This window comes from Zalophus californianus, chromosome 12, assembly GCF_009762305.2.
Source record: "Zalophus californianus isolate mZalCal1 chromosome 12, mZalCal1.pri.v2, whole genome shotgun sequence".
Classification (NCBI taxonomy): domain Eukaryota; kingdom Metazoa; phylum Chordata; class Mammalia; order Carnivora; family Otariidae; genus Zalophus; species Zalophus californianus.
This window is the reverse complement of record NC_045606.1, coordinates 59,329,688-59,356,503: the sequence shown is the minus strand read 5'-3', so window position 1 is coordinate 59,356,503 and position 26,816 is coordinate 59,329,688. Positions and strand designations below refer to the sequence as shown.

The following is a 26,816-nucleotide window of genomic DNA, read 5'->3' as shown; positions in this document are numbered from 1 at the left end:
AAATAACCTTAAAGATTGCCTTGAAAAAAAAAAAAAGATTGCCTTGAAAAACTAACTGATTCCATCATCACAGACACTTGTAATGAGATCTATAAAATGCAGATGACATTTGATAGAAATCAAAACGATAATTTAAATCTATTTAATACTGGCATCTATGGTCTTCTGTTGTAACAAAGGCAGCATGCAATAAACATATGAAAACTGATCAGATTTGACCAGCGCACAAACTGCCTCCCAATTTGCAGTATCTAATGATTTCTTGTCCAAGAATAATTTCCTCCAAGTTAGTTCTGTTTAACCCACTTCTTCCTACTGTCCCTTTAAGCAGGTGGACCCTCTAAAGACCGGGTACCACCCAGTAGGGCTTGAAGCAGAGGAGGCAAGAATGAATCAGGTCAGAGGAGCGCCTTGTAAATCAGCCACATGCAGCACTGAGACATCCATCAGGGCGGTGTGCCCTTTCTCCACTGCTGCAGTCATGAAGTCATGGGCCTGCCATGGGGCTAACATATTATTAAAATAAATCACTGGCCTGGAGACTTGAGTTTAAATGGCAATTAACTCATAAGTAAATGGGAATAGCTGACTTGTCTCATCCAGATCGCTGTTTGGAGAAGTTGCTGAAATTACCACTCTGTGTTGAGGGCTTGGTTTTCATAGAGTCTGAAATACCTAGAGAATAAGGGGCTAGCACATGCACCTTATAAAGCCAGACTTAGATTCTGTTTACAAATTCCCCCTCCCAATTTTCTTCCTCAAGGATGGTTGCAACTGGCTCAAGATAGCTTCAGTAGAAGCATGAAATTTCAAGAGCATTAAATCCTCACTGACTTTCAGAAAATATCATAGCCACCTGCTCTTTGATTGCTTTCTTTGTCCCTGCAGAGAAGCAGCTGTGACACTGGAAGGAAAATGGCACTGCGATTTTCTTCCCCTCTTTCATTGTGTTGCTTTCCAGGCAGCATCTCTCAGAGACACACAAGCTCATGATGTCTGGAGGGCCGAGACCTACAAACCACTCTGAAATCCTAATTGCATGCTGGGGCATGGGCAGGCTTCTTTTCCTCACTGGCATGCTGTAGTAAGTCAAGTCTGTTTGAGTAGAGACTTCCTTGCTCAGCAGTATGTTCCAATGCCAAATTCTAGCTTCACTTGTTCCATGGATAATGAAGTCTCACCTCTCAAAAGCGAAGGTGACTCCAAAGCCTGCTCCAGGCATTTAGAAGAGTCTTCTCCAGAACTCTGAGATCCTTCTTGTTTCACAACAGTAAGCTTTAGCACCTTGTCTTCCTTGGCTAGGACACATTTTCTCCAGTTTCAAAGGGTCATGCTCAGAAGGCAGGCTCTACCCTCAAAATCACCAGCTCTGGCTTTGAGGAAAGAGATTTCCCCTATCCACACATGTTCTGTCTCCTGATGACAAGAAAAATTATAACTTGGATTTCAAAGGAGTCTTACGCATCTATTTGCTTGCCTCATTCATAAAAATCCAAGATGCCCACAGATCTAGGGATTTACCGCTACATTTGGCTTGTATAGATCTGGACTTGCAGAGACTACCATGAAAGCACCACAGGCCTTGCCTGTAGAAAAACAAAACACTACACTTCAGCTCTTCACTGTCCCTGTTCCAAGTGACCTACAGACATGTTATTAAAATACAGCCTATTAAGTCATTATTTTGTATTCTGCTTATCCAATGCAATCAGGTAACAAAGGATAATCTGAAGCCAGGCACATGGCCATAGGCCCAACTGGAATACATTCACTGATGCTGTCATATTTTTCTGGCTTTTCTCCTCCAGGAACAGACATCATACACCACTGTGAGCAGTGATTCTAAAGGGGTTTTCCTGATACCTTCCAGGATCTTCTCCATCTCTTGCATCCAGCTGAGATAGCTTATTCCTTCAGGGAGGGATGCTATTAACAAATTAAAGGGCAAACCTGGTAAACGAAGGCTGTTTTTCATGATCCACTACATGTTGGGAGGCTTTGATCTTTGTGTCTTGCAAAGCAGGACCAAGCCATGCCTCACCATCATTTATAGCACAGGCCACAGGCAAAGTGTTAGCTGCCCGGCCCGGTGTCTTGCTCCTTGCCCAGAGGGCGAAACTGGGAAAAAAATGCCTGGTTCTCCTTGCCTGGGTGTCTGGCTTCAAGTTAGGTTTTAAGAATGTGTGTGTGTCTTCTCTCTGCTCAGCCGTGGAAGCAGAAATGTGAGTCCCTCCACCACGGCAGGTTCTAGACAGCTGCCTGCCAGCCCATAGGACATTGTTTCCTCCCTCACTTAAAGGGAATTGGCTCTAACTCCCTTTGGACAGATATCTGCCATGCTGCAGGTAATTGTCAAGTTGCTCAGTTACTTTGCAGTTCTAAATGCTTCTTTCTTATTATGGGATTCTTTTTGACTTTACTCTTAATGAGGAGTGATTGATGTATTCATCATCTATTATAGAAATGATACTGCTGAAAATATTTAAAATACAGACAATGAAAGACTGTTGAATCTCTGCAGGCGCTGCTGTGCGTGCACTTGCGTGTGTGTGTGTGTGTGTGTGTCCCTTTTCCTCTTTCCCTCCATCTGACCTTCTTGTTCATAGAAGATTATACACATTGGCAGTTCTCAGATTATTTACTTACAGCAGAAGTAAGAAGTTCCAGAACTACCTTGGGAAAGAAAGTCTTATTTCTAACATGAAAAATGATAGAGAAGATAGAAGTTTAGAAAATAAGGTATTAAAAAAAAAAACCCTTATTTGACTTTTTTTTGAGAAAAAAAATCGGACTCCTTTTGAACTGGAACTGTTTTCTACACTGGAGCCTAAGGCTTCCAGCCCTATCAGCCCCACTGCTGCAGAATCCTAAGGAAGGTCTGTGGATCAGTAATGTGTTTTCTCGGGAGATTTCATTACTGAAAGAGCTCATTAGTAAAGACATTAAAATACGAATTACCTCATAAACTATTTAGTTGTGTACCCAGTGGGAGTGTATACTACTAGGGCCCGAGCTTTTCACAAACAGAGCTCATCAATTAAGCTTCATTAGAAACTGAAGGGGTCTTAAAAAGATTGGATAAGTCAGGGACCAATCGCAAAAGGAGTGGACAGGAAAAAAACGTCTTATGTAACACAACTGCTAACGGTCATTAGCACCTTTTGGGGAGAGTGGGTGATTCAAATATTCCTGCCTTGGGCCGGAATCTCCTCAGGTTCAATGGTTCCTACACCAGCGTTCCTCACAACTTAATGTGCCCCTGAACCACCTGAGGCTTTTATGAACATGGCGGTTTGCATTTAATAAGTCCGAGGTGGGGCCTAAGCTCCTGCATCTCCAGCAAGCTCTCAGGTGATACTAATGCAGCAGGTTGAGGGACCCCACTTTGAACAGCAAGGTCTCAGATTATGTATATATAAGACACAATTCAAGTAGCCTTCATGGTGTTAAAATGGGCTGCTCCAGATGGATGCCATGTTGAACATAATTCTCCTTGTTGCTCTGCGTGGCATGATAGAAGGAGAAAGTTACAGGCCGACTTTCCCTGTAAGTAAAATTTCTTTTTCCTCTTGTCACTAGTGAACTTATTTTTGCCAATATTCATGGTGAAACTTCCCCCATAACACTAAAAAGTGGGCCCATTGTGAAAGTAGCTTTGACTCTCCTTAGAGACCAACTTCTAAAGGAAATTTTACAATGACATTTTTAATAGTCAGATGGAAGGGTAGAGATAGCTTTTATTTTCCCTTCAGAATAGGAAATATTTAGTAAGGCTCTACAAATTCACATTACAGCACTGAGCTAGCAAGGAGCCAAACTTCCTAAAGGAGCGCTCGTGCAAGCTCTCAGAAGATGTACGTGTTCTTAGGCAAAAGGGGAGAGCCGGAGTGTCCTGTGAGCATGAAAGTGGGAATCCTGAAAGCGTTGGACTGAGCTGTCCTCTCCGGCCTCTTAGAAAACAGCAGCATTTACTTCCCCATTAAATTATGCCACTTCTGAAGAAAACCATCATCATTGTTTCAGTGGTCAGATCAATGGTTGCAGGGCTAAGAGGGAAATCTTTCTCTTGTCTAGACAGCTCCGAGCCAATGCTAGAGCAGCGGTGTGCTCCGGCAGTGGGCACACATCTGCTCTGGGCCATGGGCTCTGCTTTGCCACAGTAGAAACGGGTTTCTCAACAGCAGAGGCAACAACCAGAGACAGCGGTAAGGGGACGCCTGTTCCTTCTCAGCTCTCAGAATACAGCTGGGCACTTCGGGGAAGATCATGGCACTGCTACAGTACGGATGACCGAAGCGGACTCTGAGCCTGAGCAGAGACTCACGCGGAGGGGCGCTGACCTGCTTCCCAAATTCCATGCTTTTCTCTAGACCACTGAGAACCTGGCTGAGAATACCGCCAAAGAAGAGCAAGTATCCCATCAGGTTATGGATGTAGACATAAGGCACATGAACCCCCTGGTTCCGTGGCTGTTGCTAACAACAAGGGAGGGACTCAGGACCGACTGCTTCCCTCCACCCCTGTTAACCGTCACACTTTCAGTCCACTTCTGAAATACTAGTTAATGCGACTTAAATACTAGGTGTTTGCCAGAACTTGGTTGAAAGAGCTGTGTGGATGATACATGGACAGCTTTCGCCTTCCTCTGAAGAAGTGTGGGGACTAGGGCAAGGCAGGAGAGAGGCAGAGGTTTAAGGGGATACTCATTCACAGAGTCACACAAATGTGTCGGTGCAAGGTCACGGCACAGCCCTGATGGGCAGTGCTTTCTTATATTGCACCCTGGGCGCCTCTCTGGTTCTCTTGTCCTGGCCCTGCTTTTAAGCTTCAGAAACGGGCCAACCTGCAAGATGTGTTTATTAAGGGAGAGCTCTTTATCAAAAAGGCCAACACAGCACTGTTAGGCTTTACTATTCCCACAGAGCTTCCGCTGGAATTCAAGACCTGATTTTGCAAAGGGGCGAATCATGGGGTCTTGGTCAAGGTTTTGTTTAAGATTTCAAGATTTAAGTAAGCTTAAGATTACTTCTAGAAACTGTTATGGGCTGAATTTGTGTGTCCCTCCTCTGCCCCTCAATTCATATACTTAAGTCCTAACCTACAGTACTTCTGAATGTAATCATATTTGGAGATAGGACCTTTAAGGAGGTAATTAAGGTAATATGAAATCATATGGGTGGGCTCTAATCCAATATGACTGGTGTCCTTATAAGAAGAGGAGATCAGGACACAGACATACAGAGGCAGATCACGTGAAGAGACAAGGAGAAGGTGGCGACCTACAAGCCAAGGTGAGTGACCAGGTACAGAGCCTTCCCCGCCTCAGAGGAGCCAACCCAGCTGACACCTTGATCTTGAACTTTTAGTCTCCAGAATTGTGAGACAGTAAATTTCTGTTGTTTAAGCCACCCAGTCTGTGGTGCTCTGTTATGGCAGCTCTAACAAACCAATACAGCAACAAATTAGTTTCCTAAGTGTTCTAATGTCCACTTCTCTGTTCTTTCTTTTTTCAAAAATATCCTTGATTACTATGGACAACTAGCTGTAGTACCTTAGGGTCTATTTTGTCATCCAAAACTCAACTCTCATATAGTGAAAGCCAAGCAAGAAAAAGCAATAGTCTGTGAGACTGGCTGAAAATTTCCCAAGTATATCATGATAGGTGAATGAAGGTTGCAGGGGTAGTTCCTCATGTTTTAGGAATCAGATATACTTCCTAGGTGGGCAAAAATGTTAAGAGAATGTTAGTGCCATTGATAATGAGGAGGAGTGAAGGGCTCGTTCTCTAAGAAGAAGTAAACACATAGGATTACTTCAATTAGTCTAGTCCTCATAGGGGAGAGATTTAACCTTTCCCTAGGTCATCTCCATCACTCTGGTCTTTGGTTCTGATGTTAAAAAGAATCAATCAATCAATTGCTCAGACATCAAAAAGTCACAATATATCAATCGAATGTGAGAATGGCACACTTTGGCAATTTTTAAGAGCTATGAAAATGTCAATATCTAAGTCGGTGGGAGATGCGTGCCTTTGCTAACGATGAATCCTGGGGACACTGATTTCTGTGGTCACATGATCATCATTCCCCTGGTTTCTAAATCTAGTAATGGTGTGGAATGGTGGCTACCATCGAGCTCACAGTAATAAAAGAGAAAGTTCAAAACATACTCAATTCCAGAGGCATCGTGCTGTCATTTTAAAAAGGTAATACAACTTGACGGATAAAGGTTCACTCTACAAAAGGCTGTACTAGGGATAATTTCAGGGATAGGCTCCCCTCAGAGAGAAACATGTTTCCTTTCCTTCTCACTGAAGCCTGGTGGCTTCCTCCACAGCAAATAACAAACCCTATCCTTGGGAAGGGGTGGGAAGGGAGGCCTGTCCCATACTATTCCATTCTCTTCTCACCACATGGAGACAGACTCTTTCAGATACATTATAGAATAAAAGGCTTTTGTGGGCAGCCCCGGGAAAGTAACCATCTCTGACATTTCTCGTGAAGAAAACTGTGTTTTGAGTTCTGAATGACTGACTTTTAAACACACTTTGGGAACACCACTCCTGTGCGAGAGTGAGGCCTGCCTTTAAATAGAATTATTTGCAGAAGATCCACCTTGGAGTTCCAAAGGCAGCACTGTAAACCTTTTGAAATCTGCTCAACCCTGTAGCCGCTTTCGGTAACTCAACAACATTTAGTCAAACAGAAATCAGTTAATTTAACAAGTGTGGAGCCAAGTAATGGTTCATAATGTCTTCTTGGTCTTGAGAAGCTCAAAGCGTAAAATCCACTTAGAATATTGTCCTTTTGATTTTCTTTTTCCTGCATAAATACCAAACTACATTTAAATAAATTGCAGAAATTACATAACAAATGATAATGGAAAAAAAATTTCTCCTTTTCTCCCAAACTATTCATGCCAACTTTCCAATTGTCTTTCTGTTTTCTAAAGCATTAGACCTTCTGGAAGGGTTTTCTACTGGTGAAGGATGAAGAAGAGAGCTTGGATTACCCCACTTTAAAGGAGATTCTAAATAGTCATCTGCAAAACTAGTTTTCCCTTTATTTCACCCACCATTTTACACAATTTCTAAAGACCTGATCTAAACCTAAGTCTCAGCACACATCAAAACAGTTTTTATTAAGAAGACCTTTCTCTGCCACCCTCTAGAATCCTTCTCTTCCTGGATGGCTGGAAGATTTCCCTCGCACAGAGTCCTATGACTGGCATTTCCCAAACAACAAAGTACATCATAATCCTAGAAATGGAAGGACAAGTGGCTTTTGTGATAAGCAAAACCTCAATTGCACTTTGTAGATGCTTCCAGCAGAGGAAAAATAACAAACACAAAAGGGAAGTGGTCATTGTCTGTAACTTCAGGGACTAAACAGCCAGGGATGAGTTTAATGAGATTTGATTGTACAATTCAGAGACTTGAATTTATATATGTACATAAGCATTTGCTGATATTTTCATTGGCTCTGTCTAAGTCATCTGCCCCAAAATACGCCTACAACTGCTTCCAAGTTCTCTCACCTATTGGCACATAAAAGCTGCTTTTATAGAAGTCTCCAGTTTCCAGCCTACATATTGGCCAGTGATTTGCATAATCCTTAATAGCCACCACCCCCCCACACACACCCCAATCCTTTTTTCAACCACCTAATGCAAACAAGATCTGGCTCAAGCTTTCCTAAACTAATCCATGCTAACACCATTTAGAAGGGAGACTATTCCGTGTAAGTTGGCACAGCCGAATAAGCTCCTCATTGTATAAACGGCAGTCTTAGTAGAAAGACATTAATGAATATGCCAGTGGGGAGAGCCCTCAGCTTCTCAGTTGCTTGCTGGACCCTAATGCTGGAATAACTGTGCGAAATTTGAATGTTTTTTTTAACCAAGGTAGGAATTTAACTCCACCCCCCTGTCTGAATCCTAACAGCTCTTCAAGACCCAGATCAAAAGCAGTAACTTCATGAAGGTTTGAAGACGGGCCTAACCTTCAAATTCTCCTTCCTAGCACCCAGTAATCAATTAGTCTCTCCTCTAAACTCAAGATATAGTGTTTTTGGTAATTTTTTATGTTTCCTACCTTGCCCATATATACGTTATTTAGAAGCTGACACTTTGTCATATGCCTCTTTGCAAAGTCCACAGCTGTAGCATAGTAAATGCTCCTTGAATCAATACATATGTCCATATATAAATTTTTTTTAAATGTTTTTTAACAGCTAATTTTTTAATGCCATTTCTTCCCCAACATCTCCAGGTTTTGGCTCACTGTTTATTCTTCCTGGAACACCCTCCCCCTCCCCTCAGTCCAATCTGCTTAGACCAGTGCCATAAGTAGAAATTTCTGTGATGCCGGAAATGTTCCTTATCTGTGTAGTACACCATGGTAGACACTGGCTAAATGTGGCTATTGAACACTCAAAATGTGGCTACTGCAACTCAGAACTGTATTTTAAATTTTATTTTATTTTGATAAACTTCAAATATAAATGGCCACATGTGGGTAGTGGCTACTTTACTGGAGAGTGCAGGAGCTTCATCCATCTAAGAAGTCTTCCCTGTGGGCCTCTTTGGAAGCCTTGCCACCATCACCCTGCAGGCAAATTAGGTACATGCTTTGTACATGTCTTTATCCTAACATTTATCACAATACACTCAGTTGCCTATTTATTTATCTGAGTCTTGCATTGGACTGTAAGTTCCTAAAGCCTTGAGTTATGTCTTATTCACAGTTTGATCCCCCAAAACCAAGTAGAATATTGGCATTTTGGAGGTGCTCCATAAAGATTTTTGAATGAAAGGATGAACAGATGAATGGAACGCTCAGTGGACTGGTAAAGACATTGCTTTATATGTAATAAATCTACAAAACAGATCCCTTGGAACCAAGTGAGCTGGGAACGAAGAGATTTATGGTGGTGATGTGACAAATTATCTTTGTCTGAGGAACACGCACAGCTTTTTAGCTTATCTTTCCTTAAAAACACAGGCGCTGTCTTTGCATAAACTGGAACTTAGGAACAACCGTCTTGTAGAGCCCCTGGTCATTAAGCCATGACTCTGCCCAGACTTGCTCTTTAAGAAAATTCCCAGGAGATAAAGTTCACTGCAATGATGGAGTGAGATAAACATGCTTTTGCTGTGATCCCATGTTCTCACATACCCCATACCAGCCTGCAGAACAGCTGGACTCATTCATCAGATTTGAAAATAATCAGGTCTTCACACTCTGTTATCATGGGTATGGTTGTTCCAAAGGGTATGTTGGCAAAGAGCCTTCTTAACCATGTCCTGGAGACTCAACTACCTTCACCCAAGGGACTGAGGGACTCTTTCTCTCCTCACTAGCACTTCTTCCAAATGCACTCGCAGAGCATAAGGGATGTTCTCATTCAAACCAATAATGATTCTAGGTGTTTTGGAAAAACTTAAATGCCAGAAGTTGGCATGCCACTGCTCGTGTCATTTTAGGGTACACAGCTGAGTCTCATGGCTAGACAAATTCCAAATATTTGTATAATTTAAAGTAATTTGTACAGACATAGTAAAAGTCTATTTTAGGCAATGGAATTTAATATATATTTCTTGGTGAGCCTTTGGTCTTTTGTGTAACTTCAGCTCTGATATTTTAATGTTATAAAATGTTTTCATATTATATGTTTGTGAACTAACAAACCATAAAACAATAACATGTGTTTGAAATATGAAAATATGCCACACTGAACTGTTTTCTAAAATAATTTTTAACTATTTTAAAACAGTTTTTAAAGTCATCTTCATTTTTACATCTTTCAATTAATTGATGAATTCGAAGCAACAGCTGTATAATTCCCAGGGGTTTCTATATCCAAGTATCTATTAAGAGCACAGTAATTTAGTGCATTATTCAAAACCCGGAGTTAAATTCTAGAACTGAGTTTACCACAACTTTGCTGAATGATCAAAGGTAAGGTACTTGATATCTCTTAGTTTCAGTTTTCTACGAGACTATGGACTTTGTACAAGTATGTTTTAAACATCATGAATTAAACCAATAAAAGAAAAAGAAGTACCCTTTGAAGCAGGAAAAAAAAGGGGGGGGGAATAGTGAGAGCGAGAGTACTATGTGCCAGGTACTGGGCCAAATGATTGCCCTGTATTACCTCATTTAATCCTCAAAATAACTCTCTAAGAGAGGCCCTACCATTATCCCCATTTTATAGGTAAGTAAATGAAAAACAGAAAGGTCAGGCAACCAGGTCATGCATCTAGGATTTGAAGTCAGACAGTCTGATTCTCAGGTCTTTGCTCTCAACGAAGTGCTTCATTCTGCTACCCAAAGAGAAAAAAAAAAAAATTAAAAACCACCTTATTCTTAATTCCAGTTGGGAGCTGTGGCTCCAAGGAGGGACTAGCTTGATAGTCTGTGTGAAAGGTGTGAAAAGGTTCTGCAGATCTTAAAATATGGGCTAGAAGTCATTATTCACATTATTTATAACGACAGAGACCTGATCTTTTCCAGTTTAACATTCAAGCTTTCAAATATTAAAAAATAACCCTCAAATTCCGTAACTGATAGCAATTTGAACTTCTGCTAGGGCACAGATTTGACCTGCATTTGCTACAGCTCTGGGTGGGGCTACAACAGTCAGTCTGGCCCTCCATTCAGGGTCAGGATTACAATTTGGTTTTGTTCTCTGCTTGTTGCCCTGGGTGCAGGAAACGATGTCCCACAAGCAGGGGTTTGGAGACTCACAACAACAACAAAGCTAGGCAAAACCCCTCAGGAATGTCAGAGGCCTACCATTCAAAAAAAAAAAAAAAAAAAAAAAAAGAGGCCTAGTGCATACGTTGACGCTAATAATAAATATTTGCCAACTGATTCTCGGGGCTTCCATGCTTCCACCCCTACTAGAATCCAGTCACCACCTTGTTTTTAGGTTGCCAAAGCATGGAAGGGTCAGACCCCAAAGCTAGGTTTAAATCCTTGGTCTGTCATTTGCTGGTTGAATGATCTTGGGTACTACCCATCAGTTCATTTGCCTGTAAAAACAGGGATACGATTTTTATAGGATAGGTGTGAGAATTAAGTCAGATAATACATGTAAATGCCAAGTGTAAGTGCTTTATGTACAGTGCCTTGTTAAGTCTTCACTACATGGAAATCACACAGTGAATATGGCCTATGATCAACACCCAATGCATGTTTGATATTATATAATTAATTACTCATATTCATTCATCTGACACAGGGATATTTTGTGCCAACTATGTGCTAGGTGTTCAGAGCCCTCCCTTTGGGGAGACTAGGCACTAGCGAGGAGGTCATAGTCTGGTTACCAGAAGACTCACTCAACCTTAAAATAATACTTCATTAATATCACCCCATAGGACTTAAGCTCTTTTATATTCTTTGTTTAACTTTCTTGCTTGAGAATGGAATCAGCGACATTTAACCATCCAGTCATGATGATAAAGTTTAATCAATATAAATCCATCTACTTACATAGTGACTGGTGAAATAAAATGGTCAGAAGTTGTTTCTCATAAATGGGATAAGAGCAGGAGGCATAATATAGTCCTACCTCAGGTAATTGTGAAAGACACAAACATATCTTCAGTTTATTTAAGATACTCAGGTATATATTTAAATAGACCAAGGCTTGGCTAGATAAACACAGAAAATGTGGAAGAGCCACAGTTATACTCCTAGGGAAGCCAATATTTTTGTAATAAATAAGCTGAATAACTACAAAAACCAGAAAACTTAAGAAGAATTTTTAAAAACCCTCAAAACACTGTGCTTCCAAGCAAAAGAGTCGTGTAAAAAGACTACTGAATATATTTTAAAGTATGCATTTTAAGGTCTTAGAAACAAATGTATAATGAGTAAAGTAAGGTAGGAAAGCCAGCTAATTAATAAGAATTTGAAAAATGCAGTAGAGGGAGGACAACCTGCTCTATCATTTTCCCTCTGGATTCCAATACTAACCGTAATTAAGAAAAATTGCTGTAAAGTACAGAAATGTATCAAAGACTAAAATCAACTAGCCAACAAATATAGAAAAAGACATGCAACATGACCCTTAATGTAAAAAATGCAAACAAATACTGGCAAAGATTTTGTTAAAAGATGATAATGCTTGGGGTGCCTGGGTGGGTCAGTCGGTTAAATGTCTGACTCTTGATTTCGGCTCAGGTGGTGATCTCAGGGTCGTGAGATTGAGCCCCGTGTTGGGCTCCATGCTCAGTGGAGAGTCTATTTGAGATTCTCTCTTTCCCTCTCCCTCTGTCCCTCCCACGTTCTCTGTGTCTGTCTGTCTGTCTCTCTCTCTAAAATAAATAAATAAGTCTTTTAAAAAAATTGATAATGCTGAACCCTTCTGAAAATGCTGTTAGATGTCCTCTTGTATTAAAGATAGGAATGAAAATTAGTATAAATTTTAAGAAATTTGGCAGTATATATATAAAGACGTTAAAATGTTTAATTCTCTTTGACCTGATAATCCTAATTCTGGGAATCTATCCTAAAGAAATAACCAAAGATATAATTAAATAATTTCAGATCAGGTTTTTAAAATTTATTTTTATAATCAAAGGGTGTTTTTCTAGTAGAGAAAATCTAAATATCTAGAAATAAGAAATAAGGGAACAGTTAAAATTTTTATGTGACACCCATAGGATAAATCATACAATTATTAAAATGTTTTCAAAAGACACTTGATATGGGAAAATGCTTATGTGAAACTTTTCCAAAAATGGGATATAAAGTGTATATTCAGTATGAACCTAATTTTTGATATATTACATATATGAACAGGGAAACAAGCAAAGAATATTTTCATTTTAACATATCTCTAAAAGTTTGCCACTACATATTAATTTTTGACCAAAAGTACATTGGAATTCGCAAATTTATTTATTTATTAAAGATTTTATTTATTTGTTTGTCAGAGAAAGAGTGAGCACAAGCAGGAGGAGAGGCCGAGGGAGAATGACTCCCCGCTGAGCACACAGCCCCACGTGGGGCTCAATCCCAGGACCTCGGGATCATGACCTGAGCCTAAGGCAGATGCTTAACCATCTGCTTTAACCATGCTTAACCCAGGCGCCCCTGGAATTTGTGAATTTATGTATTAAAAAAAGTTCTATGGTCTTGGGCCTACACCAAGGGGATTTCAATACTAAAGTATCAAAACACCTTAATATAAAGCCACCTCACCTTGAGGAGGGGCCACACTGGGCCTAGAGGGCTTGTGCAGGGCTCTCTGCAGAGCTGCGCTTGGCTGTGGCTGGCAGATCCCCAGGTACCAACCAATGCAGGGATCTGGGGAGTTGTGGGAAGCATTCTAACCTGCTCAAATCTCTCTCTCCCACCCATGTGTCATGGGTCCTGAAATTCTATCACTGTGAATCAATCATCTAAGTTAAGTCCTACCTTATCCCTGGAACTTAGAAAAACAACAACACAAAAACCCACAGTGTGGGGTGACATATTAATTCACAGTAACATTCCCACCTAAATTAGTTGATCAGACTTCCCCCCTGTTCATTCTATCAACAAACATTTCCTGGGCACCTAGAACATTTGGGAGAGATGCCAACCTGGGGACAAGGAGCTGAATCAATATGGCCTCTGTTCTCTAAGGGATCACAGGCTGTTTGTGAGGTCAGAACGCAGACAACGACACATAATAAAGCTCCACAAGGCAGAGATAAACAAGGTACAAATGGAGTCTACCCTTGCGGAAGCCATGCCAAAGAACTGCGCCTTACCTGAGGAAGTTGAGAAGACTTCATAGGAAAGGTGCATTTGAACTGAGTCTTGAAAAAAAAAGAAAAAAAAGGAGGAGTGGAGTTTGCAGAGGTGAAGGAAGTAGAACAGAAGAAGCAAGGCAGCCAGAGAGAAAAAGAAGCCTCCAGGCAGGTGCCAACCTCCTGGGAGGGGCTCTCAGAGAGTGGCCCTGGTGTGCAGAGCCGAGTGGAGCAGAAGAGCCTAGAAGGGACACAGGACCAGACTGAGACCTCAAGTACCATGGAAACACGGGTGCGTTCCGGTGCCAAGTGCCAACAGGGAGAAGGATGTTCCAGGAAAGGGTGCGAGTGAAACACCTGCCAGGTCTGAAATTCTAGCCCAGGGAGCTGCTCCTGCTTCCTCTTACACTTCAGCTCCTGGCCATCTACTGGAATCAGATTACGGCCTTGCTTCTCTGGTTGCGCTTTCAAGCTCCACAATCCAAGGCCACAGTTGGATGAAAATCTCGTCCTCCTTAAACACATCTTCTGTTCTGGTGACTGCGAATACCATTTCAAAATAACGACGTGGATGGAACTGGAGGGTGTTATGCTGAGTGAAATAAGTCAATCAGAGAAAGACATGTATCATATGACCTCACTGATATGAGGAATTCTTAATCTCAGGAAACAAACTGAGGGTTGCTGGAGTGGTGGGGGGTGGGAGGGATGGGGTGGCTGGGTGATAGACATTGGGGAGGGTATGTGCTATGGTGAGCACTGTGAATTGTGCAAGACTGTCGAATCACAGACCTGTACCGCTGAAACAAATAATGCAATATATGTTAAGAAAAAAAAAAAGAAGAAGATAGCAGGAGGGGAAGAATGAAGGGGGGGAAATCAGAGGGGGAGACGAACCACAAGAGATGATGGACTCTGAAAAACAAACTGAGAGTTCTAGAGGGGAGGGGGGGTGGGGGGATGGGTTAGCCCGGTTTTGGGTATTAAAGAGGGCACGTTCTGCGTGGAGCACTGGGTGTTATGCACAAACAATGAATCATGGAACACTACATCAAAAACTAATGATGTAATGTATGGTGATTAACATAACAATAAAAAATGTAAAGAAAAAATACAAATACTTGATGTTTAGTTTTATTGTGTGGGACTTTACTATTCTGAGAACCTGGCGATTCATCTTATTCCCACCAAGGCAAACACAACAGTCATATAGTGCTATGGTATCATAGTGCAGCTCACTTTTCAAACTAACAGGGGATAAAAAAGACAATTTTAAAAGGATACAAGTAGGGAAAATAGACTCTTCGTTAGTTTTTCACTTGAAGATTAAATTCTCCCTTTCATTTTTTAAGAAAAGAAAAATCCCCAAACTTTAGGAAAACATTACTTCTTTCATCCACCCCCATGTCCCACCTTCCATCACCCTCAAGGCACAAATCTTCTGACAGATTTTCTGTACTTGCCACATAAAATACCAAATCGAGGCAGAGCCATCAGCCCAAAGTGCAAAGCAAACTTTCGTTATTAGTCGTGCTGGCAGAAATCTTGGAAAGATACACAAATTCCAAGAAAAAGACCAAAATATACCTCTGCAAAGCAGAACTTCCCTGTAACAAGATTTGTAAAATTTCCTCTTCTCCCCCCTTGGCTATTCTGACACAAGCTGAACTTATTTGCACAATGTTCCAAAGCAGACAGGAACACACGCACACGCACACGTACACAGATACACAAAGAAGACGTGCCTGAAAACTGTCTGAGAGGGGGTGTTCCGAACCGGACCATGTGTGGTGTCCTTGCCCAGATGCATCTGACTTCAGGCTTGGGAACATTAAACAAACACAAAAACAAGACCCGGCAATGCGCGTGCTGGGCTGGATGACAGAGGCGGCAAGCAAATATTGGGATTGTGTTTCACCTATTGCCATGGTTACCAAAACAGGGTGGATACTGACAGAAAGAGAAAGAAATCAAACTGGGAAGACAATGCGTCCCAGGAGAATGTCTGAATGTGTGTATGAAGAGCTTGCTGGGGAGGGTGGCGGTAGGGGGAGCCAAGAGAAGAGATCAGATGGAAAGGGGTGTTTCAATACCCCTTTGTGTTGTGTAAGCAGCAAGCTCAGCCAACGCTCTGCACCGGCACAATACAGACCTCCAAAGGCCCGTGGAAGATCCACACAGCCCAAGGAACACACAGAGGAGGCGTGGGAAGTTTAGTTTTGCTTGGTGGCAGACAAGATCGAGGCAGTTTATCCTCAGCGCCAAGAGATGAAATACTCGGTGTGCATCCACACTCTGGATAATGACTACGAATAGCTTAGTGGTATCAGAGACGGAGACCACCAGAAGAGACTCTTAAGGACAGGAAACAAACTGAGGGCTGCCTGGGGCGGAGGGGGGGGGGGTTGGGGGGGGGTGGGGAGATGGGGTTCCTGGTGATGGGTCTTAAGGAGGGCACGGGATGGAATGAGCACTGGGTGTTATATGCAACTGATGAATCACTAAATTCTCCCCCTGAAACTAATAATACACTATATGTTAACTAACTTGAATTAAAAAAAAAAAAAGAATTGCTTAGTGGTATCATGTCAAGACCCCCCCCCCCCCCCAGTCTCAAAAAGAATTATAGAGAATTGGGCCCATTCCTTTGGGCAGTCTGATGGTTAGCTTCAATTCCCAGTTGACATGATATAAAAGGGAAAAGCTGAATGAACCTCTTCTCCCAGGTACTTTGCCTCGCTAACCAAACTCAGAAAACACTTCAGGAAATACTCCTCTTAGAAAGTTCGCTATCACAGCAGCTAGCAGATGGCTTTCCCTGTCAACTCCTGACTGACACATGGAGAGTGCAGTTCCATAAACTTGAAAATCCAGAAACTGAGTTTTCATTCCTCTTCTTTCTGCTAATTAGCTATGTGACCTGGGACAAGCTATTAACTTGAACTTCAGGCCTTTTTTCTCAAAGGGAATGAATTTTGCTAAAATAATTCCCAAGCTCCTTTCCTTCTTTGGAATCTGGTGATTCACAGGCAAATGATAATCTCTTAAATTCTTATTTGCAAAACAAATATAATCAAATGTATAATCCCATGTATTTGAAGTTCTGATCAGCACATGGAATGTAATTCTGTAGGAATTTATTCTGTTCTATAGAAATAAAAATAAATGGTTGCTAGCTCTTATCAAGGATCTCATAACTGAATTATTTACATTACCAAAAAAGTGGCACGATATATTCCTAAATTTTAAACTTTCTATAGTTTAAATGGGCAAAGTGGCAATGGCATATGGGAGTCAACAGAAAGGAGTTGGGACTTCTATTCGCTGTTAGAGAAATGCCGCTACTTTTAATTCTTTAATAACCATAACTAAGCTCACATTCACCATTTGTCTTGGCCAGACAGAAATATGAATCAGGCTTCTCTCCTGTGTTTAGCTGATGAGAACTCCGGAGTCTAATAGGCATAAGTGAATAGGTAGCTGGGCCTGAGCTATTAACGTGAGCCTCATCTTACTTTTACTGCTGAGTTTTGTTTATGTAAGAACTTGCTTCTGCTCAGGGCAAGTTACCATAGGGGTACCAGGGATGGCATGATAAAGTAGAAACGGGACAAAACCCACAGAAGACTTGGGTGCAGGGCCTGGTTATGCCACTGGATGATGCTGGAAAAGCAACTTAACTTTTCTGTCCACGAAATGCAGATACTAATATTTCCCTCTTGACCTTACAGGGTTGCTACGAGGCTCCAATGATACCTGAATATAGAAGGCTTTGTAATTTGGAAAGGGCTCTATTAATAGAAACCCATAGGGTGATCATCCCCCTGCCTGTCCCCCACTGGCAAATCATTATGGCTTAGAGCCAAAACCAAGAGCCCAATGCCTGGGTTCCCATCCCAACACGTTTTACCAGCTTGTATGTTCTTCACTGGTTACCTAACTTCTCAGGTTATTCATTTGTAAAATGAGATTAAGAAGAGTATCTCCCTCATGAGATTGATGCGAGGATGAAATGAGAAAACATAAGATGCTTAACACAGCTTCTGCCACATATACAAGTGCTTAATTAATGTTAACAGTTATTATTTTCTACCAGGGTGTTTTAAGGAAGCAAAGTGCCTTTAGAACGAGACCCATCACTCATGTTAGTGATGGCGTAGATTTTTGTTGCTGTTTTTGTTGTCACGGAATCTTACCTCATTCCTACTCACCTGCCTATGGGACAGTGGTTTTTCGTAGCAACAAGGGAGGAGGATTCTGAGAACAGTGGCCACCTTGGCTCAGGCCATCCTCCTATTGTGATCACTGGTTACAGGGACACATGGCTGCTGGCACGGTTCAAAAGTTAATGAGAGTTTCTTTAAAGTCAACGGTATTTCCTGCCTCACCACAAAGCTACTGAGAAGCAGACAGCTTATTCATTCACTGCTTTTTTTTTTTTTTTTTTAATTCCTGGACGTTTAGGAAGTAAAACTGGGGGTGATTAAAGCAAATAGGCAAATCGCAGAGCAGCATTTCTCAAGAGTGCCCGGGCGATGTAACCTGGAGACTGTCTTTTCATGTGTATAAACTTTCCAGGCAACTCCATATGGAGCCAGGCTTCTCTGTGATTTATCTGTTGGACAGTGGGTGGCCAAGGGGCACTGTAGGCAAACAGTTATCCAGCTCGATAATTAGGGAGGGGAAAGGCAAACACAAACACACCCAGGTTGACATTGAAAACAAAGTGGAGATTTAACCACGGGTTGCGCACTAGACCATCCCAGTTCTTGTCTACCCATCGGCCAGCAGAAAACCAGGGGCCAAGGAAAGAAGCACTGTTAGTAATTTATCAGTACAGCCGATGAAAAAAGCATCATGCTGGGTAGAAACGTGACGGTCTGAACTGGGGGCCCAGCTTTGTGTTGAAATGATGGCTTGATTTCCCCAAGTGTTTAGTTGCCTCTGGTGTCCTCACTTGTGAAATGAGGAATCTGGGCAAGGTCTTCACTAAGTACCTTCTACCTCTAAAAGCCTTTGACTTTCCAATTTTTTTGTTTCACTCATTAATGCACATATTTATATACCTATTCAATAAACTGTAAACCTAACTATAAATGAGGTATTGACAAGTCAACAAGTGAAATACAGCACAGTTAGCCTATCACAGTGGAAGAAACAGCATCTAGTATTGATCCTTCTCAATTCCTAGGAGGTCAATGTTATTCCAACTTCTATTTTCTAAGTAAGAGATACATTGCTTTTCTCTCAAGGAAGAAAACAAAACAAAACATGCCAGATATTGTTTCCAGATATCCTTCGAAGAAATCAAATGTAGTCAAATACTCTTTCTTAGTTGATTACTTAGCTTAGCATTTATCTCGTTTAAGCCTCTCCTTCTGAGCCCCACCCTTGCCCCTTACTCACTCCATCCCACCCCCACTTCCACTGCTACTGTTTGGTTCCTTCCCCTTATTTTAATTCAACTCAACTCAACTAATTAAATTCAGCTCTCGGGCGCCTGGGTGGCTCAGTTGGTTAAGCCACTGCCTTCGGCTCAGGTCATGATCCTGGAGTCCCGGGATCGAGTCCCGCATCAGGCTCCCTGCGACCTTCTCCCCTCTCATGTGCTCTCTCTCTCTCTCTCATTCTTTCTCTCAAATAAATAAAATCTTTAAAAATAAATAAATAAATAAATAAATAAATAAATAAATAAATAAATAAATTCAGCTCTCATTCATGGGGCCTTTCTTAGTACAAGGAACTTCCATGATGCAAGGATTATCTTCAAGGAGCTCCCAATCAATCGAGTGGGGGGGGCGGAGACACACATGTAAAATAAGAAACATCAAGATAAAAATGTGTTTGGAGAGAGAGGCAGTGAAGCTCAGTCAGGGAGGCCACAGGGCTCTGGTTAAATCAAGGGGGACATTTGGTACTAGCAACCACCCCTCATCTTTTCCAGGTTATCTGGAGGTCTAAACCCCTAAACGGGAGGTCCTTGCCATCCTTAGCTCCCATTTTTTTGTAAATATAAACAAACCCTGAAAAATTTGATATAATCTGCTGGTTGCTGTTATCTGGAAGCTGTATGATATTTTTATCTAAAGGATCAATATTGTGATGAAAAAGATTTGTCGGTGGAGTCTGAGATGTTAGCCTTTGCTATGTGATGCATCGTTGGGCCAGTTTTTTAACCTCTGGGAGCTTCAGTTGTCTCAACTATAAAATGGGGACAACAGCCCTGTCACGGCGCTGTCCTGAAGGCAAAATCAGGTCTCAGGTGCATGTACCTTCTTCTTAGTATCAACACTCTCTTTGCTTCCCTAACTCTGTCCAAACTGAAGGTGAATCCTGGGCAGAGCCGCCCCAGCCCTCTCTGGAAAGTTGTTCATATGCCATCCTTCATTTTAGTTGGTTTCAGTATGATAATCATCTCAACATTACTGAGACACAAGACAGGTGTACGGACAAGTCCCCCCCCTCCCCACTGCCCCATTTAGCTTCCAACCCTATTACTGGCCTGAAAAAAAAAAGAAAGAAAGAAAAAGGAAAACCTCTTTTAAAGCTAGATAGAAATGAACACAAATCTATGTAACTCTGAAGATACCATATCCACACCACTACAGAACTGCTCACGCCCACAAGAGGCTAGAAATGTGTCACAGTCTGTATTAAATTCCCTTACCCTCTCTGTCTCCTTCTTCCTCCCCTTTTCCATTTTTGTCTGCTTATCCCCCTCATTTTCTCCGTTTCCCCTTTGCATGTGAAAAATGTCCATCAGTATCCAGTGAACTTCCTTTCTAGCAGACCCCATTTTCATGGAAGATGCCCCCAATCCCAGAAATCTGGGAGGAAGAACCCATTGTTTTGGGTGGTTAGAAGGATGGAAATCTCTCACAGCTCTGAGTCTGCTTTGACCTCCAAAACAAAATCCAATATGCATATATTCACTTGTATAATCATGAAGCCATATGTTTGTCGGCTTAATTCTTCAGAAAAAGAATCCATAAAACTCAATTATAATCTGCCAGAATTATGACAGAACCGGCTCAGACAGATGTGCCTTCAGTACACTGAAGTCCACTGCTTGATGTCCATATACGTTAAATCAAAAGAAGAGCACTGTGCTACTTGATTTGGATATCCCGGATTAATACACTGTACAGCTTATCGGGGACAGCTATTTTGCTCTCTTCCACAATAGAAATGACCAATCTGTGGCAAGAAAGATGGATGCATCCTACTGAGCGATCACTAGTCGAACAGCTTCTAACAAAGCTGTACAGTTAAAGCAATCCTGGCTTAAGCTTTTGTCCACCTCCAAGACCTCCAAGTTTCACCAGAGATGCAGGATGATGGCTTTTGTCAGTGGTCAATAGAGAGTGTGAAATAGACACTCTGACACCAATGTCCCCAGGAGAATAGGTCTGCAGTGCTGTGGTGTGGGCGACACCCTCCCTGGCAGCTCTCTGGTTTCTCGTGTGCTCTGAGAACACACCCCACAGAGTGCATTCATCACAATAGCCCATGTGTGACCTTTGGGAAAGTCCTTGAAAACAGTGAAACAGGAGTCTTAGTTGAAATCTGGAATCCATTCCAGTCTTACACAGGAAGAAAATTAGGCATAGAACAACAAAGCCCATAGTTCAGAGAAACCTGGGGAGGCTCTGGCTGACGTTAAAATCATGGAAGATTTTTTTTCTCCATCACTTTGTATTTTGTAAAAGCTTTTCATCTGAGCAGTCCAAAGCTGCTAGAAAATACTGTACAGTTAGTGGATGGCAATAACTGATTTCTCCAGTGAATAAAGCAAACGGAATGAGAATAGAAATGCTGAGTAATGTATTAAAAGCCAATTACTAAACACTTTTCCAGGCTACTAAGTAAATGCTATTTCTCCAAAATGTAAGTGGCCAATACCTCCATTTTCTCCCTTGGAATAACAGATTGGCAATAATGGTGTCAGGGGTGGGAGCCTGGGACAGAGAGAATAACTATGCTCCCTAAGCCCTAACTCCAAGTTAGAGTTCATTAGCTCAGACATCATGGATCTGGAAATATTCATCCATCCACCCAGAGCATGAATCAGCAGAGTCGTGTGCTTGCTCAGTAAATTTAACTTGACAAACATTTGTGGGGTCACATTATTTTATAGGTACAGACCAATTTCCTTTTGCCTCCAGTTGATATTATTCACAATAGTCGGCCATATCATATGTTTTTCTTTCATACATATAAATAATTATAAACATGTACTTCCTTTGGAAGCGTTCTCCTTCTTTGCCAGTAAGAAGAGGGGAGGTAGGACATTTCTGAGTCAAGTGGTGGCATATAATCCCATGAAAATCAATTGGCAGGGAAATCTGGTTTGGAACTGTGTGTAAGAATCCACCTAAAGTTTGTCTGGGAGGTCCCTCAAAAGGGATACAGACCCCAAACCAAACAAGATGATTCAGAAATAATCCAGCTGGGGGAGTAGCATCTGATGCTCAGACCCAGAACACTTATTCATATACATGAATAACTTAATTTTGTTTTTTTCTTAAGTACCTTCACAGTTAATTTTTTATTTTCCTTAAAAAAAAAAAAAAAGTAAATGGCATTACTCTGGTCTCCAAAACAGATGCCAATTTGAACTTCACTCTGCCAGCAAGTATTTGGTTTGGCTCTGCAGGGCTTGAGTTGAAAAAATATTTGCCAATTCCAAAAAGATTTAACGAGCTTTGCTAAAGATGCCGGTGCCATCTGGCATGTCACGGGGACTGTGGCACGGCAAAGAGAACTCTCTTAACCACAGATTTTATTTGCCCAAGGTAGCCAACACTGGGAATTCAGGCGCTTCCTTGAATCAAGGAGCTGAAAGACAAATGAGTAAAATTTCCAAGAGAAAGTGACCAAAGCAGGCGTCAAAAAAACTTGCTGGCATTGAAAATGAAGTCAACTGGTTTTGGTGGCTGATTTTCAGAAGCATCAAAAACATCCTCATACCAGCCACCAGACACAGTCCCCAACACTGTCAGTCAGGAAACCAAATAAATCCCCAAATTGTAGCAAAGCTACCCTGATCCAATATCAGACCATGCTACAGTGTATTTTGTTGCCATCTGATACCTTACTAATTGTGGTGCCAGAATTTAAATACATGAAAACCCAACGACCCACCTCAAGTAACTCTACTAAATACAATAAGCAAAGATGGACATGCATTGCTTTTATTAATATTTAATAGGATATAATGCATAAATCTTTCACTGTGATGGGAAAGACTGAATTGACGGCACATAAATCTCAAAGGTTAAAAGTCACTGAAGGTTGTCACCTGCAATCACGTATTTCAGTAAGAGGTGCAATTACCCTGCATGAAAACAAGGCTGTGATCCTTTGAATTAGTGTCACATCTGACAACTATAACAAAAAATGAAAAATATTTCCGTGCTAGTGTATGCTTAAAAAAATCACACGTCTGTCTTCACAGACATGGAGACAGGACAAGTGACACTGAAACTGTGACCACCTTGAAGAAGAGAAACTCTGGATTGTCTTTGTTAATTTCACATTATGAGAAAATGTACACCTACTTGGGTGTATCCCATCTGAATGCCTATGGATCTCCCCAAACTCCTAAATGTCCCTTCCACTGAAGCTGATCCAATGCTTATTTCATGGTCATCTGATGCCAAGGTTCAATAACAAATATCCTCAAAGAGAGAGCCAAGTTCTGGACTGCCTTTCCACAGAAAAGACCTCTTCACCAAAACAACGACCGAGCCGTCTACCTGACTCAGCTGAAATTTGGAAGTCAGAGTAGACATCAAAAGAAAGAGTCACAAAATAACAAAAGGATGATTATAATTGTTATTTACCATTTTGGCTTCTGAATGCATTGGCTGGACCTGGGGAGAAGCACAGGGGTTGCTGAGATTTGGACCTTGCATTCCCAGGAGGCTGGAGTTCACGGACATCTGTCTCTCCATCTAAGAGAAAGGAAAGCAACAGAATCAGAAGTCTACGAAAAGCAGTCTAGGTCACAGACAAAGCTGCATTTCTCTTTCAAGTGGGTCATTTAGAATTTCTTTGAATAACTCTGGAGAAAGACTGTGGTTTGGGGAAGTGGTAAGTAACACACTCTGAGCCTTGAACTCCAGGACATCAAAGAATTAATCCAAAGCCGTGCATGCTATAGGAGATGCCCTATGCCAACGAGAGCCACGTTGTCATGGTACATTTGCAAACAAAAGTATGGAATATTTCCACTTTTGCAAACACTCCAACTGCCACGAGTCATGCTTCTTTTTATAACTGTAAAGAATAATGTATGCCTAGAAAAGTGCTGGAAGGATATATACCAAATGGTTATTTCAGGTTATCCATGGCTTTTTTTCCCCCTAAGTTTTGTACAAAAACATGAATCATTTTAGCAATGAGGAAAACATTAAATTAACTTAAAAAAGTAATGCTCTCGAATATGCTGGGTCTTCTTGCCACTGTAACTTATAAACACAGTCAAGATGAACAAGAGCCGGGCGCCTGGGTGGCTCAGTCGTTAAGCATCTGCCTTGGGCTCAGGTCATGATCCCAGGATCCTGGGATCGAGCCCCGCATCGGGCTCCCTGCTCGGCGGGAAGCCTGCTTCTCCCTCTCCCACTCCCCCTGCTTGTGTTCCCTCCCTCGCTGTGTCTCTCTGTCAAATAAATAAATAAAATCTTAAAAAAAAAAAAAAGATGACCAAGAGGTATTTGAGCTGCCGCCCCTGGTAGATCTCCCCTTCCCAGTTAACCTAGTCAGGACGCTACACAGCAGCCGGTTTTGGCCTCACGGCAGAGGGCTAGACCTTGGGGGGGGGGGGGTGGTGGTGAAGAAAGCAGGGGAGGGTACTGTACCACACCTGATGGATACTGTCCTGCTGGCCTGCCACTGTGTCTAGAATTAACATCATTTCAAATACCTGCATGAGTTCTGGCATTTTTGTCTCCAGGGTGTCCCTGTTAAAAAGGAAATACAGTAAAACCTCTCTTTCAATCAAGGAAGGGTATGTGTGATTGATATTTTCTGTTGAGTAGAAATTTAGCATGTTCCAAAGAACTAGAATAAAGCAAGTACACTTAATACTAAATCACACAGAAGACTTTCGTCAAGAGGAAAAAATAAATTCTTCAATGCAAAAGTTGATCCCCTTGCTGAAGGATGGAAATGAAAATGGATCAGAAACTTGAGGGAATCTGCTTTCTGCTCAAAGTTAGCCTGGGGAGTCTGAGGAAAAAAATACAGAGTTCTTTATCACTGGAGCTCTTCCCAGAGCGGAGGACAGAAACCTCACTGGCGGGAATGGAGAGGGAAAGCCGAGGTAAATGTCCCTTTAGGGTCCCTGCCATGGTCGGGTTCCATCCCTGCACCCCTGCTGGGTCCACCCCAGGCGCGGGACTGCAATTATGACATTAATGTGTGGGTTAGCAGAGGTGCTCACAAAATGACACGAGTGACGGGTGGACAGTCCCTGTCATAGCAAAGCACCCTCGGCCGTCCCTTAGCCTAAAAGAGTATATGTTTGTGTGAAACTGCTTCAAAAGGAGCCCTCTGATGAAGAATCTTCTATACAGTCTACAGCCTGCTGGCAACGACTTTTGGGGCCTTATCAATTCAGGAAAATAAAATGTTCACTCCCATATACCCCCCGAGTCTCCAGGTAGCCTAGGTATTTTGTTTTTTATTATTGTTTTGTAATTCTGGTAAAATATGTGTGTCATAAAATTTCCCACTGTAACTAGGTTTCCGCGTACAGTTCAGTGCTATTAAGTACGTCCATGTACTCTAATTGTTAAGTCATGAAGATTGCGCCACAAAGTGCTTATTGCTTGTAATTCCCCCTTCCAGAGGCTGGGAGATGGAAGGGTTGGAAAGGCATTTGGCCCTTTATTCCAACTGGTAACCTTCTCCTAGAGGGAAATCAAGTCCAAATGTGCTTTTGCTTTCAGTTTCCTGAAGGAAGGTCATTGAGAAGTACAAATGATTATCTGGAAGTTTCCACGCTGCTATCCATCACGAGCTACAGAGAAGGGCGAGCAGCTTACTTGCAGCCTCGGGATCCAGAATCAGCCATGCTGCCCACTCTGTGGAAAAGTTACAGTCTGTGACTACTCCTACTCCATGACTCACAAATTCAACAGAATGTTGAAAACAGGCTGATTTCTCTACTTTAAAAAAATTGCATTTTTCCATCTTAGTGATTGTAAGGGGTCAGCAAGCGCCTCATCAAGGCAACGATTTGGTGCTTATACTAATAAGGTTCTGCCCGAGTGTCTTTGGTGAGGTGCCTAGAATTAAGAAGTCAGATGATTGAAGTGGTTTTGCTGAATACTAAGCAACATTTAGCACTGCAGGTAAAACATCCAGGTAAAGGATTTCACCTTTTTTTGAGCTTCTCCTTTCCTTCTGAAACAAATCAGAAAATGGGAGTTAAAATCTCTACAGCTCACTTTTTTGTAATTATAAATGAGTGTTCATATTCCCAAATTTTGTGAATATTTGACTTTCAAGATAGGAAATCACACCACCATGAAATCCTTCCTTGTTGTTCACCACACTCCCAACATCCAGCGCAGTGCTTGGCTCAGAGCAGGTGCCCAACCAAAGCTTGTGGAATGAACAAATATATCATTTTGCTTCAGACCTAGGACCGTGTGAAATGGGTGACCTGGCAGCATGCACTGCAAATCAGTTAAGAATATTACCTCCACCTACAGACAGACTGATCTTTTATACCAAGGGAATCATGGTTCCCCAGGGTGGGAATTCTATGGGAAGACTATGCTTAAAATGCCAGAATCTGAGCATAGGAGCTGGGGACTTGATAACATGGACGAAAAGGCCTAGATTTCTGGGACCAGGAACTCTTAGGGTATCTTTTTTTTTTTTAGAGATTTTATGATAGTTTTCATGAGTTACATTCGTGTCACTTTAAACCAAGGTTTCTCAACCTCAGCACTGTTGACATCTAGGGCCCAAATAATTAGTTTCTGGTGGGGGCTATCCTGCGCATTATAGAATGTTGAACAGCTTCCTTGGCCTCTGCCCGCAGAGGCCAGTAGCAG

The 26,816-nt window shown here is 41.8% G+C and overlaps 1 protein-coding gene across 4 annotated transcripts in view; it reads right to left on the bottom strand.

The window, feature by feature from the left end:
• CREB5 (cAMP responsive element binding protein 5) overlaps window positions 1-26,816 on the bottom strand; it is a 376,944-nt gene that overhangs the window by 73,568 nt on the left and 276,560 nt on the right. For all 4 annotated transcript variants that reach the window (XM_027574286.2, XM_035723334.1, XM_027574287.2 and 1 more), the window contains one exon: window positions 23,592-23,702. In XM_027574286.2, the coding sequence (XP_027430087.1) occupies window positions 23,592-23,702 (111 nt within the window). The remainder of the gene's footprint in view (window positions 1-23,591; window positions 23,703-26,816) is intronic.